The following is a 22,508-nucleotide window of genomic DNA, read 5'->3' on the forward strand; positions in this document are numbered from 1 at the left end:
TGCTTATGTATGTGTGGGTTATACATGACATATTGCACACAAATATACTGGTGATGGGTGTGTATGATAAAATCAGAGTATAATCTGTCAAAAGAAAATACCTTTTTAAATAAATCAAAATATTTTTACACTTTTCCGGCCAATCTGGAAATTGATCTGAAGCTAGAAGTATAGGGATCATCATGAAGGCAGATAAAATCAAAGTCAACGTCAACATCAATGTGCTGTAAATGCTTGTTTTGTTACAGTCAAAATCCCTGTGTAATTTGTACTTATGAACTCATATCTATAAAGTGTTATCTGATGTCCTATGCCCCTCTCCCTCTCTCTCTAACTGTCTCACAAACACACACACACACTCACACACACACACACGCACACGCACGCACACATACACACGCACACACAAAGAAGGGCTGAACTCCACCCATTACACGTCACTATCAACGTTTCGCAGGTCACAGGTGTCACATTCACTCTCTCTCCAGTTTTTCAGTCAAGAAAAAGTTGATTACCATACACGCGCACACACACAGTCCTGCTGTCTTGTCATTTCCCGGATCCAGCGTGTCCAAGCTGCTGTGGAAACTTTCTAAAGTGTGTTGTCGGAGGGAGGGGGAGCCTAGAGCGGCGCAGCGGCACTCACACACGGATCAGTCCGGGTCTGAGCTTCGGGATGTCGGCTGTGAAGGCGCTGCAGCAGTGGTGCCGGGTCCGCTGTGAGGGCTACCGGGATGTGACCATCACCAACATGACCACGTCCTTCAGGGACGGGATGGCTTTCTGCGCCCTCATCCACAAACACAGACCCGATCTCATGTAAGTACAGAAACCATGAAGGCTGGACAAACTCGCAGGAGTTCAGGGAAGTTTTGTAGCTTCCTCAATAGTGCATAGGCTATAACCTAACCACGACTGTTTATGGAAGAAGCTCGAGCGAAGTGGTTTTTATTGCCCAGCTTTATGGCAGAGTTGAGCAGTTTCTTAGAGAAAGGGAACACACTTCAGCTTCATGGGTCTCCAGGAAAACCAGGAGCAGCTCAACTGTGTGGACAAAGGGGGGCACTTTTTGAAACAACATAGCCCCCCCCTCCTCCCCCCAGCTGGTCTACTGAGAGGGTCACTAAACCATGTTGGTGGGGAGTTCTGCATTTGGACTCAGTCTGTCAGTCCAGTGCAGAGCTGTAGTCTACTCTCTAGTCAGGCTGAAACGACAGTAAGGACTTGAGACTCCACTCCCTGATACTTGAACAATGAGTTCAAAGCAACAACATTCAGGTCTCAGGTTTTCTTTTGAGCTTGGTTAAAATCCTGGACCAGTTAAAAAAAAAACTAAGAAAAACAGTCATGCAGCTTATGGAAGCAAATGGTGTCCATAAAGAATTGTATAGTATAAGACTCTCAATTGTGGATTGTAATCACTTCTGAATGCTTTATTTTAAATAGCATCCGTCTTCCATCAATCGATCACTATTTTCTTTTATAATAGCTACCACACATCTTGCATACATACCTCAATTAGGCCCGTAGATTTAAAAGAAAAGTAGCAAATGTCAGCAATCACAGAATATAAAAGTTTGAAAATGGTTTAAAAACAGCTCATGTTTGTGTGTATATTCTTGTAGGTGTCAATACAATCTGTTACCTGTCCGTATGTGTGCTGAAAGAAAATTCTGTGGGAAAACGCAGCCTAGGCTCTGAAAACTGCTTGTAAACAAAGCAGGCTCGGTCCCTTTGTTTACATACCAGTTTACGGAGCCTTTTTTCAGCATGCACACAGTACAGATAGGTAGCAGATTGTAGGGAGATATTCACTGATTTTGAGAAGAAGTAATTTGTCAACAAACACTCTCCAGAATTACCTAGTATGCATTTAAGTCATGCTTTGTGTAGTCCCTAAAATGTAAGAAATTTGCTTAAAAAGTCCATTGGAAGTTCCCAGAGCCCACCGTAAGGACTTCATATTATTTGTTTTGTCTGGCAAACAGAACCAAAATACATTTAAAAATGTATGAAGCCAGTAATTGATTTTCAAAATAGTGTACCGACAAATTGATAAATAGACTTAAGTTAAGTGGTCTAGCTCTAACCTCTGGGGACTCCTCTGTTACTATATTATATTTCATACCGTTTATCATTTTCAGTCTTTTGATCACATGTTTGCTGGAAAGTAACAAGGACACTTCCTTTTGTTTTTTCCCCCCATTAGGTTTCTGTTACCTCCCAGGGGAATTTCTTCCCCGGAAATAATGGTTAATGTATTGTACTTGACAACTGTTCGCTCTTTTGGCACAAGATGGTTTGAATAAGACCGTTCCATCTTAGAGTGTGGCTTTATTTCTAGTTTCATTTTAAGAAGACACGCAGCTCTTCCAGTCCTCTCCATTCCAGTTTTCACCAGCAGCCAGAACATCATGTCGGCACATTTAATGTTTACATGGGCTGAAGCTCTAAATGTTGGTTAAAGGCTTCAGGTCACTAAATATAAACACTCCCATGCCTGTGATGAAAACAGGCTTTCTGTAGGCTGCTGCTCTGTGACACACACTGACTGCAGGCATGAGATCAGTGACACCACAGTGGCTCTGTAACAAAATGATCAGTCATACTGTCCCTGTCATGACAGATGTAAATGTGAGGGGCCTGTGTGTATGACTCAATAGCATGTTAGTATCGTCTGGACAAATGAGCTAAGGAAAATTTTTCACTTTTTCCGCCTCGTCTGTTGCAGAAACTTTGATTCGCTGAAGAAGGAAAATGTCTACGACAACAACAAACTGGTAAGACTTGTTTATATTCTGCAGTTTGACCTATGAACTTGTTTTTCCTGAATGCAAACGTTCCAATACCCACGTTTACATACTACTTAGTATGCCAGAAAAATATTTAGGATGTCCCTATGTCAAGTGATTTATGGGGAAAAAAACAGATGCCCTAATACATCCAATTTTCTATTTTGCTGTATGGAAAGCAGCATGCGTTACTATGTAGAATATAGTAACAATAAAAAGTATGTGATATGGAACACAGGTTCTGATTCTGTATTGTAGATCTCTGAATCTAGATCCTGCAGTACACACAAGTACTTTATCCGGGTTCGCTCGCAGCGTAGCTCTTTGGATGTTAACTCAAGACTTACATTTTTATCAACTATGGATAGAGTGGATGAATAATTTCAATAGGTTACAGGGATTCTGGGAAATTGTGAGACATTTTTAAACTATTTTCTGATGTTTTACAGAAGAAACCATTGCATCAGCACCACTCGATGTTGGGTAACATGGAATTTTCAAAGTAGAAAAGTGTTGGTGTTCAAACATAGCTGTCGTTGCCAAATACAGAGTGTTTCAATCTGGGCACCTTTTTCGTTGGCCGCTTTGTTGCATTCTTTACTTTCTTTTTATTCCTGGAGATTTTATATTGGTCTCTGGCCTATGGTACTGACACAAGGTTAACAGCTCAATGTTTTGCCCTTCAAAGAGAAATAGAATAAAAACTGTTTCCAGGATCCTAACTGAATCAATAGAAGAGGTTGGTTAATAATACTACAATAAACTGTGTGAGATGCCATAGGGCACAGCAAAGTAAACATTTTTTTTATGGCTCCTTATCATCTGATTACTGATTAAGTTATGACTTGTCTCCTGGTCGGCCTGCCTCTGCTTGTTGTTTTTTTCTGCTTCCATGAAATCCCTGAATGTGAATCTCGCCGGAAAATTCCTCACTGACAAACTACTGTCGTAACACAGGAGATGCAGATTCACCGATCTGTGGGTAGATTCTTGTTTGAAAAAATGGATTTTGGTTGGGATATGCTAAAGCAGGAAATTCACAAAGAAAGCATACATCCACACGGGAATGATTTAAAAGCCAACAATATACCCCAATCCTCCAGAATAAGACCCTGGTAAATAAAGCTGAAATCAAAAAAGAAAACGCTCATTAATGTTTATTCAACAGAAACTTTCTCTGGGACACTCACAGTCCTAAACGTGCACATGAATATTATCATCGAGCAGCAGAACTCTTGATTACAGTGTGTTCAGATGCAGGTAGTCTCAGAGTTTTTTCATCTGGGTCTCACAAATCAGACCTTCTTTTAAAGTAAATAACAGTAATTATGTCTTTAATTGTGATTTATTTGTGCATTTCCATCTTGGGGCCCCTTGGTTTATATTTGAGAAAAAAAAATCCTCCCTGAGCTTTGTCTGTTTTGTTGGCTAAAGTCAATGTTATATGCAGGCGTTTCAGGTTGCGGAGGAGGAGTTGGGAATTCCAGCTCTGTTGGATGCAGAAGACATGGTGGCTCTTAAGGTGCCTGACCGACTCAGTATCCTTACATACGTCTCTCAGTACTACAACTACTTCCATGGACGCTCACCAAGTGAGTATCAACGTCTAATTTTGTCTCTCTGCCTTTGTCCCCTAAGTTCTGTTTTCATTTGTGAGTTTGTATCCTTTAATTTATGTGTATTTTGCAGTTGGTGGACTGGGAGGTATAAAGCGCCCAGCGGAAGGCCCCACGGATGGCCCATCTGGAAAGAAGAACCAACCTGTGGTGTCTAAAGTGTTTCCCTCTTCCAAACCCGCCAGAGAGAACAGCCCTCCGCCTTCCTCCAACATCAAAAAGCCATCTCCCTCCCCAGAACAAACAAAAAAAGCAAAACAGGTAAGCTTTGTTGCACTGAATACACACAAACCTTACTAACTTACAAATCAAATTTTAGCTTACAGAAAGTCTTGAAGGACTTGATTTTTTAAGTGTATTTGCTGAAGTTGGTCAAACAGGACACATTAAACAACACCCACATACCTATGGCTGTGTTGTTGTGTCTGTACCAAACGTCTGTTACGAAACTAAAAGTCTGCAATGCCTAAGATCAGTTACACAATAGAAGTTGCCATCTCCACCTCATGCAACCTCTCTCTCTCTCTCTCTCTGTCTCTCACTGTCTGTTTACTTCTTCTAGGATGCTCCTGTCGAGAGACAGATAGGAACCCTGAGTAACAAGTGTGCCTCCTGCAACAATCATGTTCACCTGGTGCAGCGACATCTAGTGGAGGGGAAGCTCTATCACAGGAACTGTGCAAAGTAAGGACCCATGTGAATTTATATAATCATATAGTCACTGATCTTTATTATCTGTGGCGTCCACTGTGAGCCATCAGAATGATTATAGAACCTTTTGAGTTTTTTAATCGGTTAATTAAATGTGCATGTAAATGATGCATTCAATTGTATCCATCATCAAAGCATTGCACTTCACAATGGACAGTTTTGAAAAAAAATCTTTGTGTTTACAAAGCCTGCAATGGAACATGACCTGAGTCACTAAATGAGTGTTCGGCTAGAGATTCGGGTATGCTATGTTAGAAATTGTTGCTTATGTAGCCTCCAGTTGCTAGCCTCAAAAAGGGCTTAGCAGCAGACTACATTATTATTATTTTTTTTTTCAAAGTCTTTAACTCCATGACATCACTTGAGGCAATTTATCAGATTTTGCTCAGCTCTCGATGTAGCTGTGAAAATCCAAGTATTACTCATGGTCTCTGTTGTCGTGTGGATAATTTTTTTTTTGTTATGTTAAGGGGTTGTATTCAAGCTAAAACAGCAACAACAGGAGCCCTGATTGGCCATCTGTTGAGCGCATAACCTCCATTTGTGCAGGAATGGTAGTCCAGGTGTGGAGAGATATTTGCAATTGTATCTTGTGCTTTTTGTCCTTCAGGTTACTGTCGCCTACAAACCCAACAAACACAATAGCATTTCTCAGAAATCTGTCCACAAACACTCCAGTGTCCAAATTTAACCACCTAACAGACACCTCTAAAACTAATTCAAATACCCAATCACATACCACCCCCACACCTGGACCAAGATGGCTGACAGAGAAACCCAGCAGCATCCCTCCCAGCTCCTCCAGCACTTTTTCTACCCCGTCTCCATCCCGCCCTGCTTCAAGTCTCTCTTCTACTGCTAAAGACAGTCAAACACCTTTAGTCCCCAAGCTCACGCCTTCATGGACCCCGCCATCCTCCACAGTGTCTCCTGCTACTAAAGAAAGTCTCACACCTTTTGTCCCCAAAACAACCAATTCATGGACTTCTCCTCAATCTTCCCTTTCATCAACAACCACTCCGATTAACACCAGACCAAATGCTTCTGCTCATACCTCCTCCATAGTAGCTTCTGCTGCTAAAGAGAGTCTACCAGCTTTGGTCCCCAAATCCACAGCTCCACGGAATACACCTGAACCTACCCTCACCACCACTTCCATCAACACCAGGCCCACTGCTTCTCCTCGTACTAGCAACACAGAGACTTCTGCTTCTAAAACAAGCTGGAACCCTTTTGTATCCAAAACAACCACTTCACAGAAAACTCCTGAATCTATCGTTACCACAACCACTCCTATTAACAGCAGGCCCAATGTGACTCCTCATACCGCCGCCGCAACGGCTCCTGCTGCTAAAGACATTCACACACCTTATGCCTCTAAACCCACAGCTCCACGGAATAATCCTGAACCTACCGTCACGACAACCACTCCTTTTAACACCAGGCCCAAAGCTGCTCCTCATACTTCCAACATAGATACTTCTGCTTCTAAAACGAGTTGGAACCCTTTTGCATCCAAAACAACCACTTCACGGACTACTCCTGAATCAACCGTAACCACAACCGCTCCTATTAACACCAGGCCCAATGCGACTCCTCCTTCCTCCGCCGCAACGGCTCCTGCTGCTAAAGACACTCGCACACCTTTTGTCTCTAAACCCACAGCTCCACGGAATAATCCTGAACCTACCTTCACCACAACCACTCCTTTTAACACCAGGCCCAATGCCGCTCCTCATTCTTCCAACACAGAGACTTCAGCTTCTAAAACGAGTTGGAACCCTTTTGCATCCAAAACAACGGCTTCAAAGACTACTCCTGAATCAACCGTTACCACGACCATTACTATCAACACCAGGCCCAATGCGACTCCTCCTTCCTCCACTGCAGTGGTTTCTGCTGCAAAAGAGAGTCCGACACCTTCTGTTCCCAAACCCACAGCTTCAAAGACTGCTTGTGAACCCACCCCAACCACGACGGCTCCTGCTGCTAAAGAAATGTGCACAGTCTTTGTACCCAAACCAAATGCTTCACAGGTTACTCCTAAACCTGTCCTGACCGCAACCACTCCTATTAACACCAGACCAAATGCTGCAGCTCGTACCTCCACCGCAGCAGCTTCTACTGTTAAAGAAATTCAAACACCTGTTATCCCGAAACCCACAGTCTCGCACACTACTCCTGAACCTAACCTAACCACAACCACCCCTGTTAACAACAAACCTACTGCCGCTCCTCGTTCCTCAACCACGGCGGCAAAAACAATGCAATCCAAGCTCAAGTTCTTTGAGTCAGATAACAGCACTACCGCTAGGGATGAGGAGAAAATAAAGACTTCAACCGTCAACATTGAAGTGAAGAAAGGGTCAAATGTGACTCCTGGTAAGATCCAGGAGGCCACAGCAGGTCAGGCTGTGACTGTGGTGGTGAACGTTGGTGGTCTCGGCAAAAAGGATGCCAATGTGATCTTGACCAACGGTGCGAAGAGTGCTAAGGCTGCCGGTGTAGTTGGAGATTCAGGGAAGGTGTGTGAGAGCAGTAAGACGAAAGCAGCAGCAGCAGCAGCAGTCATCTCCAATAAACTGACTGAGGAAAACAACAATAACAAGAGTAAGCCATCTGGGACGACTTCAGCGCAGAAGACATCTGACAAGTGAGTAATCAAACCAACACATGACTTTACTTTATAATACATGGCTCTGTCCTGAACTTGTGTGGCGAATAATGGCATTTATCTCTAACCAGACCGTCTCAAGTGGAGACTCCGAAGAAAGAGACAGGGGGTGTCAGAAAGAGAGTAAAGCTCAGGGTAGACCGGTCAATTCTCGATGACATGAAGTTGGACACCCCCAACTCTTCTCCGGTCCAGGACGTCAGAAGTCAAGAAAGAGACGACCCTAAGCCCAGCAGCGGGGCATCACCAAACACCTCAGGTTAATCTCACTCAGGCCTTTCACACCAAAAAGAACCATGAGCCAGTTCCGGGCTGGTGCTGGGGCCAGTTCAAAACTGGTTACAGCCTTATCCCAGTTATGAACCGGTTGGTTTCACAACGACCAGAGCCAGCCATGGAGCCGGCAAGAGAGCAACAGCCTGACGCCGCTGCTCTTGTGGCTAACGCTAAAGCTACCGCTAGCTTTAAGCACAACAACAGCGGCGAATACGTCTTATTTTTACACGTGTTGGCTCTCACTTTGCAAACAGGACCCATACAGCGTATTTCGCCGGTCAATTTGATCGCTACGTTTGGTAATTATGTTGTGTTTACGTCTCGTAGTAGCAGTGTTTTTAAATATGGCGGGCATGAGGTTTGAGTTGGTCTGGTTGGTCAGGATAATCCCTCCCCCGGCCGCTGGCGCAGGCAGTTCTTACCTTATGCCCAGCTCAATCCTGGGGTTGGAGTTGAACCGGTTTTTACAGGCCGGAGCCGGTTCTCTGGCGTTGTGAAACCAAAACACTGGCTCTAGCTCTGAACTAGCCCGGAACCGGCTCCGATTTTGCTGCGGTGTGAAAGGTCTATCCTTACATAACTCTGCATGGCCTGGTATAATTCATTTTTGTTGGAGTGTACCAGTTCTTGAAGATGTTAGCGTGGAGTGAGCTGGCCCTCCCTCGCTTAAAACATAGTGGGGAAACTGTGAAAGTGCTGGTTGTACTAATAACTAGGGCTGGGCCCAAAATAGGTTGGTATCTGATAATGATTTATGTTTTATATGAGCATATTAATATATTAGCATGATCAAAAAAATGAATGGTGTTGCGTTAGATGAGACTAAAGTCATCATATTATCTACCTTTTGATTGTCAAGGCAGAAATGAGTCTTTGGCTTACATGTGCTTGCAGGAATCTGCTATTTAAAAAGAAACACGTCATATGGGACACAGAATCTACGTTAAAAGGAGCAACACGTACTCTATGGGGAGGATTGAGTCAGGGTTAAAACGATCAATATGAGGTAATGTGTGCTAAAACTGGCTTCAAAAAGTGGCTGTCATTACAGATTAAGATATTTCTAAGGCAACAGGGACAAATTATTTCCTTTAGATAGATGTTAGCTGCTGTTGTTTTGTTGCTTTGTCATGGTGAAAGGACAGTTGGGTTTGTTCACAACCTTCAATTGTTCTGCCCAGCGTATTTGCTTTGGAAAACTGTCTTGCTTTTGATTGGTCCTTGAACCAAAACACATTGGTGAAAAATAGTATGATTTCAGTTAGGAATTGGTGTACTCTGTTGAGAGTGGCTGAACTCAAAGAGCATCAGTTAACGCAAACAGTCTTGCAGTGTGATTTTAAAAATGCATTCCATGTTATCTGTGAAGGTAAGGGATTGGTCTAACATAGTCTCCAGGTATTTCGTAATTGGTTTGGATGAAGGGTTTGACAGGTTGTTCTTGTTTTTGTTGCATTATCCCATAGCTGGTGTACACGTTTAATTGACTGCACATTGAGAAGGTGTGCCATTAAAGCCATCTCACCTCCTTAACTAGTGTGAGATTTTATATATTGTTCGTTATTTCATTTGTGTCTACTGAAAATGAGAGTATTGATAGTATGCAACCCTGGTGCACTCCAGTGTTTAAATAAGGCTGTCAGACATACAATGATTTACCTTAACTCTAGTCTGGCATGACCACTTCCGCCAGCGTCTATTCGCTTGCGTCGAAAAGCTACGCAGCCCCCGGTTGCTGGCTTTCCCCTATTGTGATCCCCCTCAAATTCGGAAACAATTCGCTCAGTCAACCCGTGTGCTTATGTGCAGCGCTCTCTCTCTCACACACACACACACACACACACACACACACACACACACACACACACACACACACACACACACACACACACACACACACACACACACACACAGGGTGTGAGAAGTCACATTACTGTAGACAGATATAAAGTGTGGCGATACTTCGGGATAATAATATTGGCGGCGGCGGTCCGGGATGCATCCTAGCTTAGCCTAGCTGTCCAACTTCATTGTACAACTACCCCCGGGCAGAAATACCCTCATAAACTCTGGAAAATGAAGCGTGGGGGTTTGAATTGAGCACCGGACCTTATAACCAGCTAGATTAAGATCCGCCGTTCCCTTTCTTTGGTGAATTAGGGACTATGCAGCGGTGTTTTAGCGACGGGGAAAGATTCCAACGGCTTCCACTATCACCTAGCAACTCTTACGGCTACTTGCTGCAGTTGGTGTAGCGCTCACAACGTCAAAACCCTGTTCTGCCTGTAAACAGACGGACTACGGCTCTGACTACAGCGATAGGAGGTGGTGACATAAGTTCTCGAATGCTAAAAATTCTACTCGACCGCCGTAGCCGTCCTCTCAACCGCCGATGATAATGTTACCAGAGATAACACTACGTGGGTGGCTAGTTAACTCCGGTTAAGTTATCCCGTGAGCTCCTCGGGGGCTAAAGTGTATGGTGTCTTGACATGCTGGTTAGAAAGCAACACACTATGTATATTCCTTTTGTCTTTAATAGTTTTTGTGTGGCGTTTGCGGGTTTAGCCATTTCTCTGACAGTCTCTGGACGTAAAGACGTTCCATCAAAATAAGTCCCCCCCCGGCACTATTTTGCAGGACACCGCTGCTGCTTCCCGGGGTTAGCCCCGCCCTAGATGATTGTGATTGGTTTAACCCTCGTAATGTACTCCCGACAGACTTACACCCATGGTCCTCTGGGGTCATATTGACCCCAAACGGTTTGGTGTTTTTTTAAAGCCTAAAGTATAAATTGTCAATACATTTTGTGTTACACCTTTACTCTGACTTGAGTCCAACCCATTACCACAAATATTTGCCTTAGTTTTGGAATTTTAGGCCAACGGACCTTGTTTACATAAAAATATACAATTTTTTCGATTTGAAATTAAAAAAAAAAAAAAAAAAAAAAACCCTATCATGATTTTGACTATATGACTCATTAGAGAGTGGCTTATGTCAAAGGTTAGTGAAAAAACTGTTTTTGAATCACTTAGATTTTTTTAATAGGAGCAAATACAAACACCCATGGTCCTCTGGGGTCATATTGACCCCGCCCAGTTCGGCTGTTTTTTAAAGCCTATAAAGTATAAATTATCAATTAATTTTGTGTTACACCTTTAGTCTGACTTGAGTCCAACCCATTACCACAAATATTTCCCTTAGTTTTTGAATTTAGGGCCAACAGACCTTGTTTATATAAAAGTATGCATTTTTGGATTTAGACAGTCAAACCAGGCAGGGTCAGTTCTCGCCTGGTTTGACTGTTTCTAAGGCAAAAAGCATAAATAATCACTGACCTCAGTTTTTCAGTTTTATACTCAACTTTATCCTCACTCTTTACCTGACATAATAAACATCACAACACAACATTAAAACATGTAAAACTTTGCAAAAATGTACTTTTTAGAAGTGAGTCACCCTCGATTTGGCCCTCAGTTTCATGCGAGGCCGGTAGTTATGGAGTGATCTTTGCTGATTCACTTCATTGCATTTTGTTGAACTTGGTTCAAAATGAGCTCACAAGCCTCTAAGGTAAAGCCTGCTGCCTACTGATCATGCTGCCTGTCTCAGACTAAGGTTTGAAATGGTGCAGAGTCTGCGGGAAACGATCTGTTTATGTGTTTTGTTTTCCTAACCATTGCTTGACCCCACACATCAAAGGCACAAGTGTTGGTTCTGTTTGTGTGTGTCTGTGTGTGTTTTTTTGGGGGGGGGGTGCTCATGTGTGCATGTGTGTGTGCGTGTGTGTGTGTGTGTGTGTGTGTGTGTGTGTGTGTGTGTGTGTGTGTGTGTGTGTGTGTGTGTGTGTGTGTGTGTGTGTGTGTGTGTGTGTGCGCTCGTGGGTGTGTGCTCATGTACAGGTATGTACATGTGCGTGTGTGTGTGGGTGTGTGTGTGTATGTGTGTGTGGGTGTGTGTGTGTCTGTGTTGTGTGTGTGTGTGTGGGTCTGTGTGTGTGTGTGTGTATGTGCGTACTTGCGTGCGTGTGTGTGCTCGTGTGTGTGTGTGTGCTGGTGAAGTGTGTGTGTATGTGTGTGTGTGTGTAGGTGTGTGTGTGTGTGTGTTTGTGTGTGTGTGTGTGTAGGTGTGTGTGTGTGTGTGTGGATGTCGTTAGAAGAAGGGGGGGCGGGTATTTCCTCTGTTAGAAGCAGTATAGTGTGACATTTTGCCCCATTGCACCATTGTGTGCTGCGGGGTCATATTGACCCCAGAGTACAACATGTGTTATAAAATTCAATAAAACACCCATAATTTTATCAAAACACTTCAAATGTATAGGAATCATCAAAAGCATAGTATTGAACAACCCCTATAATTTTCAGACCATTTGGTGAATGACAAACATGTTTTCCCCTCAAAAGAAATGTCTTGTGGGGTCAAATTGACCCCAGTACAATAGGAGGGTTAAACAAATACAAACAGGCTAGCCCAGTTTCCCCGGTTTCCCCACCCGAATAGACGGCTCTAAACAGAGTGCTTCCAGACCCTACTACTTGCTGTAGTTTGGTCTGGCTTTGCGAGACTACCTTAACTCTTACCTGGGATTTCTTTTCCAGCAAATAACAGCTGAGTTTACATGCAAGTTCAAAAGACATTAGCAATGGTTCTAGTTATTGATGCAATATATTGCCACATTTCTTTGTCAAATATTATAATCAAAAATACAATTTTACATGAAACATTCCTGCTTTAAAACAATAGGGTAACACTTTATTTTGATAGTCCACTGATAGTCCACTGTTGACACTCAACAAGCTATCAAAATAAAGTGTTACCCAATAGAAATACAGTTTGTAAGAACGTACCTTGTTTTTAGTTTTAACCATTTCGTTATTAGAAGTAATCTTTTTCCTTATAGTGTGGGACAGATTGCCTGGGTGTCACCATATCAAGCTCCTGTGTTTGGTGGCAAATTTAATCTCTTTATAATAAATATAAAAAAGTAAAATAGGAGCTGAGATTGTTTAGTGAATGGTAATGTGGTGTGATTTAAGAATTGAACATGAAAGTGTAAAACACTTATTTTCTGTTTTGATTTCTTTGCTCTCACCAGTATCAGAGAACAATGAGTCTCCTGCGGACTGGAGGTCGAAGCTCAAACACATCTCCAAAGAAACCAAGTAAGACTGGCTCTATTGACTTGAAAGGTGCACAATGTAACTGTCGTCGCCAGTTCTTAACCTTAGTTTTAAACTTTTCACCGTACAGGGGATCGCTTGCTGGACTTGCACGTGTCTGTTCAATTATACTCAGAGTCTTGCTTCTTCGTTTCAGATGATTTATGAGCTAAGTGAGCGTGAGAGTGAGCGTGAGGTCTAAAGCAGTCTCGATTCCCCCTGTTCCACCCTGTCAATGGCTCATTTCCTTGCTCTTAACCTGGCCTGGCGACCCCACCCACTCTATGCCGGCTGCCTCTAATTAGGCTATACCTCCAATTAATCCAACATAAATCTAATATTTAAATAAATAAGAATAAAACATAAACATCCCTTAAATCAATTAGGAATTCATTAATATAATAATAGATTTTAAACTAACATAAAATATGGCTCCAACAGTAACTTTGGGTGTGTCAGAGAAGTGAAAATTTTCCATGATATATTCTAATAACTGAATAAGCACCCCTTACTCACAGGAAAATTGGATTCCTAGAACACTAGACATTGAAAAGCTACCTTTAAAAGTTACTGTTTCACTGTATTTGTCTAACTCAGAAGGGCCTATATTTTCGTTTACAAGCATATTTTAGTCTTACATTTGGTTCCAGTTGCCTCAAAATAATTTTGTTCTTTATTTAGGATTATAGAGTTATTCAATACTAAGAGTTAACGAGTAGAGAAATTCTATTTTGTGAACTCACAGCATGATCTGCAACTGTAAACAAAATGCCCCCCCCCCTGAAAGTGTGCAACTTTTAACTTGTTCAATGCTGCCACCACATCCTATATTTCTTGTTTATTCCTTGTCCTTACTGGCTCACTTTCCTAATGTCCTACCTCCAGCCAGGTGTGTCTCTACATGGGCTTGCTCACAGCACGTCAACACCATCAAGCGTGAACTGTATAAGCTCCATTATATTTCTCCTGATGTCCTGTCCATCCATCCATCAATCCATCCATCCTTTGACCCAATCGTTCATCCTTCTATCTAACCACTGATCCCACAGGGCGCCCATACCTGCTGCTCCTCCAAATGTCCCTGCCATCCTTTGTAGTCAGAGCCTTCAGTCTGTCCTCTTCCACCACATGCAGAATGGTGTCAAGACGGAGTGGAGTCCTCTGTGGTGCAACATATGCTCAGTGCTCAGAGTTCCTTCCCCCACATGACCTTTCCTACCGCTCTCATGAATCAAAACTAAAGGACTGCAGAGAGACAGAAAGGGGACCACTTTGTAGGAGCAGACAAATTGCGGTTAATTCAATTATCTCTCTCTCCTTTTCTCTCTTTCTCATCCTCCATCCCTCCACAGACCGGCTGCTCCTTCCCAGTTCTCCCCTAAGCCACAGACGAATGGAGCCGGAAAGCCACAGCCTTCAGAGCCCTCTCCCTCCTTTAACCTCCCCAGCCCGAGCATTTCTGTCACTCCACCAGCACCAAAGGGTAAAATGGTCGCTTGTGTTGTAAAATGTTGTTCTGTTTAAATTAGATTTTGACAGGAAAATAATTACCTACATATTGCTTTTGTTGTTGTTATTTAATGGTTTTACCCTTTATGTTCTCCCCCTAATCATTGCCTTAATATGAATCAGACCTCTCAGTGTTATCTCCCTCTTCTGACTTTGTTCTTAACTTTATTTACACATTTATCTTCTGCATTTTATCTCTTTGTTTTTTCAGGATTCTTTAATACTCGGAGTGACCTTACTGCAAATGGCACCACGTCAGAGTCCAAGATTGTCAAGGTACTGAACCTTAACTGGGAAATAATCAGTTTGCTTTTGCTTGGATCATAATATTTTTTGCTGCAGCCCATATCATACTATTTTTAATTGAATCCCTTTTGAGATTTTTATTTTCTCTCGAGTCAAAATATAAATGTAGAAGACAACAGCAGAATTGAAGCTGCATTCTGCTGAAGCTTCAGTTTTTCATTATTAGTTATCTGATATCATAAGGCATGTATGGGTGGGATTTAATGCTCACCTATATACAGTATGTTTTGGTCACATCTTCCATTTGAATTGTTTTTGCACGTTTTCTTGTGCTTGTGCTATTTCCATAGGCCAAGCCAGAATACATCAACGAAGAGGACATCATCAAGGAACTGCAGGAGATTGAAGATAATTTGAACGAGTTGGAAAGGAGGGGAGTGGACCTGGAGAAGGACCTCCGCTACAGTGAGGAAGGTGAGATAGACGCCTTACTGTACGATTCTCTTGTTTTGTCCTTTTATAGGGAAGAGGACACTGTATTGGATTAACTGTGTGTTTGTGTGTGTCAGAGGGTGAGGATGACTCTCTCATGGATGATCTCATGGTCGAGTGGTTCAATTTGATCAGGAACAAGCAGCTGGCCATGCGCCGGGAGTCTGAACTCGTCTACATGTGAGCACACACACATGCACGCACGCACACACACACACACACACACACACACACACACACACACACACACACACACACACACACACACACACATACAGTGACAAAAGGGGCATGCCACTATCTATTTAGCGATTAGTGAAACAGACTTGTGGCCAGAAGGTTGACAGTTTGAATTCCCAGTGTCCTCCCTCCTCCGTCCCACAGCAGGTCATCCTGGAACAAGATAGTACTCCCCCACAGTCTGTAGTGGACAGACAAATAAGCAGTGTGTTGCGAAACAGCACACACATGAACTGCAGTTATTACTTTTTTGGTGCAATGTTAAGGCTTTATTAGAAACATAGAGATAAGGGTTGGAAACGAGGAATAGAGGGGGAAGACGCAGCAAATGATCGTTGCAAAGACTTAGCCTTAATGGTATATTTACTCTGCCAGTTGAGCCACTGGGTGCTCCAATTAATCCTCTGTCAAATTAATCTTAAACTTTTATATCTAACATGGATGTATTTTTATTTAACCCATTGATGACGGCTGCTGCGCGATGCCACATTGGCTCTCCTGCCTGATGCTGCATCGTGCAGCATTATTACTTTATCTAATTTTCATGGCATTCCCAGCATTGAATGCACTGTCATTGGTTCAAATACACATGAGGTGGGTTTTGTTGATTTTTTTAAGACCACGTGACCACCCAAAAGTTGTGTGGTTTGCCGAAAATCATGTCAATCAAAAGAAATAAAAATAAAAAAAATAATAAAAAAAATACGCCAGCTATGTCGGCGACAGAACAGTTAGTGGCGTTTGGTGCGCAGAATCAAGGTCTACTATAGACTACTGACGAAAATCACACAACACATTGCATCTATTTATTAACAATATTTAATAATTTTCGAATTCATCTAATTTTGACGATTTTTAGAAATATTTGTTGGTTTGTAAGCGCTAAGGGAGCATGTTTAAATAAAACATGTGAACCTTAACTTTTAAATGTATTTTATTTCATGTTTCTATGTGCTACACAGGCTTAGATATTAAGGTTTTGGTAGACTTGACAATTCGTACTATTTTTTCAGAAAACCCTCAGGCATTAAGGACATGCATCCTAGATTGCCATAGTCATCAATGGGTTAATTTGAGTTCAGATGGTTATATACCTAAAACAATACATTTTGGTTCAAGTGATTGTATTTTTGATAACATGCACATACCAAATACCTAAAATGATCAAAATAAACTACTGTATTTAAATGTTCACTCATATTAATGTTTATATGTATAGTGGAAGAACCCAGGACCTGGAGGAACAGCAGCCCAGTGTTGAGCAGGAGCTCAGGAGACTGATGGATAAACCAGGTGAGGGATTTTTTTCATTTTTTTACTCACAAAATGAAATGGATTTAAACATCTGAGACTGAAATGGATTTGTGTTTGTGAGAGCAGATAATCTAAAAACAGCCATAGACCGGATAAGAGAAAAGGATCTGATGGCCAAACTGGTGGAGATCGTCAATGACAGAAACGCCATAGTAGAGGGTCTGGATGAAGACAGACTCAGGTGAGTTTACTACGGATTATGTTGTTTTGTTTTGGACAAACAACAATACTTTTTGATTGCATAATGTTGCACATTAAAAAAGTTAAATGGAATGTAGAGTATGAATGTAGAGTATGAAATGTAGGGTTTTTATGTATTTGTATCCATATGCCTAGTTTTATTACATTGACCTGTAAACCTAACTAATGAGTTTTTATGGACAATTTTCTGGTTATGTGTTTAACGATGCAACATAGGCAGATTTAATGAGCCATTCGCAGTTTCACTGTGCCGGCCGTGTGTACTTAGATTTGCATGGCTTAATCTTAACTACTGAATTGTGTATGCAGTAGTTTATGTAAATGATACAGATTAAAGGAATCGTTTATTTTAGCAGGAAAATGTGAGGGCAGAATTATTTGTAGTAATGTATTTCTACAATTACTCTCTTGTAATCTTGGTCTAGTCTTTATGTGTTAAGAAGTCAGAGATTCTTAGATAACTGTTGTATATGTGGAATGTTTATTGGGGGCAATATAACTGGGTTTACCTGTCCCTTTGAAGATATCTAGTTCCTCACTACAATATAAACACAAGACCAACTGTTAATTGTGTTATCCTGTAACCCTGAGGCCAATGTTTGTACACCCCCCCTCTCCTCTAGAGGCATAAAGGGTCTCTGAAAATACTGGTCAGGAGGCAGTCCCTCCTGGGCTGTCTCCCTGTAGGTTCTCAATCAATTTTACTCTGTAACTGTTGTATTATTGTATTATGTAATTAAATTCTCTGTGAGTTTAGTCTTCTATTACAGAAATGTCGGAAATATAGAATTTCCTCGACTGTATGCAGTAGTTCAGTGCTTCTCAAATGGTGGGGCGCGCCCCCCTGGGGGGCGCCGTGAGTTGTCAGGGAGGGGCGCGGGCTCCCTTGATTTCCAACTGACCAAAAAAAGTGCTATGTGTGGTTGCGTATGGTCATATCCGCGCGAAAGGCCACGATTTGCCGTAAATAAATGTCCGCATGTGTCTCCAAGTGTCTCTGTAAGCTATTTAAAAAGAAATCGAGCAAGTAGACTAATAATAACATTAATGAATTATTGGTTATCGCATCACAGAAGGCCTATTGGCCTATAATAATAAAAAACACCACCTTAATTATGTTAACAATTTAAAAATTTCTGTCCCCTAGGGGGGGCATGACAGAAAATAATTGAGAACCACTGCAGTAGTTTATGCAAATGATACAGATTAAAGGAATCGTTTATTTTAGCAGGACAATATCACAACTCCGCTGAGGTCTGTGGGTCAGAGAATCCCGAGAATTATTGACAAATACTATGACAATTTGTCTGATGCATATTAGTATGTTTAAAAATATATATACCGGTGTGTGTGTGTGTGTGTGTGTGTGTATATATAGTTCCTACACTTTTCAACTGATGAGCATGTAAAACTTTTAAAAGGATAGCTAAATATCAGCACTTCATACTCATAGTATTGCTAAAACTTTGATTATATTGATCAATTAAGATATCATATTTTCCTTTAATTGTGTGTTGAGAAAAAATCCCAGCTGATTTGGGGAAAAATGTACGGCTTCTTAAATGTGGCCGATAAATACATAATATTATGTTCAACCATACAGGTATGAACTGCTGTTAATCTGTTTTTGTGTGTGTTTCCTCACTTCATGTTCCTAGGGAGGACGAGGAGGACCAGGAGCTAAACAAGATGATGAGGAATTTCAGTGAGTTTTTCTAACACCTCCACAGGCCGTCTGACCCCCTCCGCTCTGTTCATTAGTTAACACAACCCCGGTGTCACTGCAACTTAGCTGCTTTATAAATGATCCAATTCAGGATTTCCATCATGGAAGCCCCTAATTTAAGTAGATATAATTGTATGTGTGTGTTGTGTGTGTGTGTGTGTGTGTGCGTGCGCTGCATTTTTTTTTAGGGTGCCTTTGGGCAATGTTTTCATTTCGATTGATCTAATGACTGCTAATGGAAAAAGCATCACACAAAATGCTCCCCTCTTTTTGTGAGGGGAGTTCCTATTAGACAAATGGATAATGCAGCTGGTTAATTTGACCCTCTGATAGAACAGAGTTAAAGCCAGCTTCATTTGCAATTCATGACTGAGAAAGCAGAGCTGAAATTGAGGAGATTTATTGAACTTCGGCGAAAAGGTTGTTATGCTACAACAAGTGAATGCCCACCGCGGGCTAAAGACTAGCCATTTTAATTTAATGTATTCATAAAGTTAATGACAGAGTTTCACAGTTCATTCCCACTCCGGGTGCAGTCATGTGATGGTTTACACACACGTTACACACATCTACCAGATAAGATAAATGCTACTTTATATCACTACCATCGAAAAAACAGAGCCTTTTTTCAAACAGGAAACCTCAAACAAGGCTCCTCCAGTCAACACGTGAACTGACTAAATCACTAAGTACATTAAACTACATGTAACCATAGCAACGTTGGTGAATCTGACCAAACAGACCTTACCAATCACTACAAACAAACTTTATTCACACAGTGTTATACATCTCATACATTTTCATTTTACTATACTCAAAAAATACAGCCACACTTAAAGTTTGTACTTGCATACTGCATGCAGTATGCTACGATTGCGACTTACTATTTTGTCATAAAATTGTGCCTTGACCATCTTGCTTTTATATCTGTCGCAGTCTAAATCACTGATTGTTCCAGGCATCCGGGTATTTTCTGGTATACTGCATTCGATGTATGTATACCAGAATAGTAAATATTTTTCTCACATGCTAAACAGTAAGGAAGTATGGGTGTTTGAACGTATGGCATATTATAAACAATAATGACATATGCATTCTTACTTGACCCCTGACTGGAGCACTGCTGAGCAACAGTGTGCTCCTTACTGCCACTGGTGGCTGGAAGATGTTTTAAGGAAACTTCTGTTTGAATCGCTTACCTGCCACAATACAGCTTCCAGACTATTTTAATATGGTAGTTGATAAGAAAGATTGAACACTTTCAACGGAGCCACCCGAGTGACTGAAATGTTCCCCCAGGGAGCCATCCATTACTATGATATGCAGTATGACAATCTTGGACAAGGCCTGATTAGGTTTAGTAGTTTAAGAAAAAAAAAGTTAAATCTTGGTCAATAAACCCAATCTCACCTGTCATCTTTACCTCCCCTCCTTCTTTGCTCTCCCTCTCAGGCTTTAAGAAAGAGAAACCAAAGAAAAGGTCTCCCATCTCCAAACTGTTCAGTTGGGGCAACAAGAAGGAGGAATGATGCTCGGCAAAACGCAGTGCTACTGTATGCTTTGATGTTTCTTTCTATGCTGCTCATTTTGTAGTCTTAATGTCAATGTGCTCAGCCTGTGATTCATGGGATAGTGTGGATAGATGTGAGTGTATGTGTGTGTGTGTGATCTGTCATTTCAAGAGCTTATAGAAAAATGCCCCTCCCTCTGTCAACTGCATCACTCAAGATCTGTGACACACACACGCACACGCACGTGCACAAACGTACACACAATGATGATGTTTAGGGGTTAATGACTCACCATCCGTGATGGGATTGGGTTCAGTGCTCTAGTTGTTAGTTGTAATACCCTTCTAGTACTTAATCTGTCTACTTAATTCTTTAAACACACAAACACAAAGAGACACAGTTTTTCTCCTTGTGTGTATAGATGCTACAAATGCTAATACGAGTTAGAGTAAAAGTTCAGACAGTTGTTTTTTTGCTCTCCGGTCATGTTTGAATCAACATTACAAGTCAGCATTGACTCTCTGACTAAGTTCAGGTTCACGCTTTGACCCTGTTGTAGTATATTACATGTTGAACTACATTTCTCTTATGTTATAAAGGTCTCTCTCCGTGTAGTTCTCTGTCTACAGGACTCAATCTTTCCTGGAACAACAACTTCACTCACCTTTGATAAGGTGAAGTGTTTTTTATATATAATATAGTCCTCTAGACCCAGTGATTTCAAACGTGGGGTTCAGGAGTCATGGAAGATGGATCAGAGGAAAGCAAAAAGTAGAAAAATACACATTTCTTCTTATTTTATTTAGATTTCCCCAAATTACTGAATCATTTTCACTCAATTAGATCACTCTTGACTTTTTGGAACAATAAATCATGAACAGAATACGCTATAATATTTACTGGCTAATGATTTAGAGACATCAACTGCATATTTAAGATCTCATTCAGCGAATGAGATACGATCATCATACACTAATGAGTTAAAGAATATTTGCAAGATGGTCCCTGAATATCATGATGTGTAAAGGTTTTTTTTGTTCTGCTTTACATTCCTATCCAATTATGTTATACTGTATGAATGTATTTTATCATTTAATGGTTGACTTAAGGAAGAATTAATTAATTTTGCTTCAATTGACTTACAGGCATTTAAGAATTCAAACTTTAAGCATGAGTTGATTGGATGGTTGTGAACTGGTCCATATTGGACTTTTAAAACACTTGTGACCAAACTGCTCAGTTTGACTGAATAACTATTTGGTAACACTGAATCAAACGTATGTATATACAGTATGTTAATGCTCTTTTACCCTTTATTTCCTATATATGAGCTGTATTTATTGTATAAAGTTGGTACTTACAATTGATTATTAAATGGATGAACTGGCATGGATTATACAAATAATCAAAATTATTAATGAATAAAATGACTCACATTTTTAATAAAATGTTAACATCGATTATAGTGCCATGTTGTGCCATTTACTCCTCCTGCTGTGGGGTTGTGGGGTTAATTGTATTTTGAAATCATTTTACTCATCTTAAGTTGTGGTTGTTATAATCAGGCACTGTAATGTATGATCATATTTGGCCAGAAACAGGATTGATCAATGATGCATTTTCTCTGTCCTAACACTAGGAGGCAGCATGAGACTTCCCAGGTTGCTGCAGCTCTCAGAGCAATGAATCCTTCAGCATCCTTTTATCTGTAGAGCTAAGAAAAAAATAAGTAAATACAGTTAATACCCCAGACGTAGAATAAAATATGTGGTTTTATTGACTTTTGATTAATGTTTTAAAAGAGTAATGAAGTTTTTAGCTTGTTCCTCTTTTCTCGCTACTGCAGAATGGCTATTCAAGCAACTGTTAAGAATTAGTATTGACAAATTGGTTTAATGCACAAATACTTTTTTCAGTTTTTGGTCTTGAAAATAAAACGTTAATGATTCAATTGCTACAACAGAACAAGAAGATATTTAATAATATTTATTCCAAAAATATAGAAGTTATAATGCTCTAAGGAACTAATATGAACACT

The 22,508-nt window shown here is 41.0% G+C and overlaps 1 protein-coding gene across 1 annotated transcript; it reads left to right on the forward strand.

Annotated features, from left to right (window-relative positions):
- The first annotated feature begins 505 nt into the window (after positions 1-505).
- LOC307252067 (uncharacterized protein) lies at positions 506-21,923 on the forward strand. The gene is made up of 16 exons (XM_080029630.1): positions 506-819; positions 2,732-2,780; positions 4,243-4,384; positions 4,482-4,669; positions 4,971-5,092; positions 5,730-7,772; positions 7,865-8,052; positions 13,168-13,234; positions 14,584-14,714; positions 14,952-15,016; positions 15,337-15,460; positions 15,556-15,658; positions 16,938-17,011; positions 17,099-17,213; positions 18,892-18,938; positions 20,412-21,923. The coding sequence occupies exons 1-16, from the start codon at positions 677-679 to the stop codon at positions 20,486-20,488; spliced, it is 3,678 nt and encodes a 1,225-aa protein (XP_079885756.1). The 5' UTR covers positions 506-676; the 3' UTR covers positions 20,489-21,923.
- Positions 21,924-22,508: the final 585 nt, after the last annotated feature.

This window comes from Ammodytes marinus, assembly GCF_949987685.1.
Source record: "Ammodytes marinus genome assembly, chromosome: 6".
Taxonomy (NCBI): Eukaryota; Metazoa; Chordata; class Actinopteri; order Uranoscopiformes; family Ammodytidae; genus Ammodytes; species Ammodytes marinus.

Excerpts from the sequence above, each read along its gene's own strand:
- LOC307252067 (XM_080029630.1), top strand. The coding sequence starts at position 677 with ATGTCGGCTGTGAAGGCGCTGCAGCAGTGGTGCCGGGTCCGCTGTGAG. Across the intron at positions 4,385-4,481 it reads CTTCCATGGACGCTCACCAA|TTGGTGGACTGGGAGGTATA; the intron begins GTGAGTATCAAC and ends TGTATTTTGCAG. Across the intron at positions 17,012-17,098 it reads GAGACTGATGGATAAACCAG|ATAATCTAAAAACAGCCATA; the intron begins GTGAGGGATTTT and ends TTGTGAGAGCAG.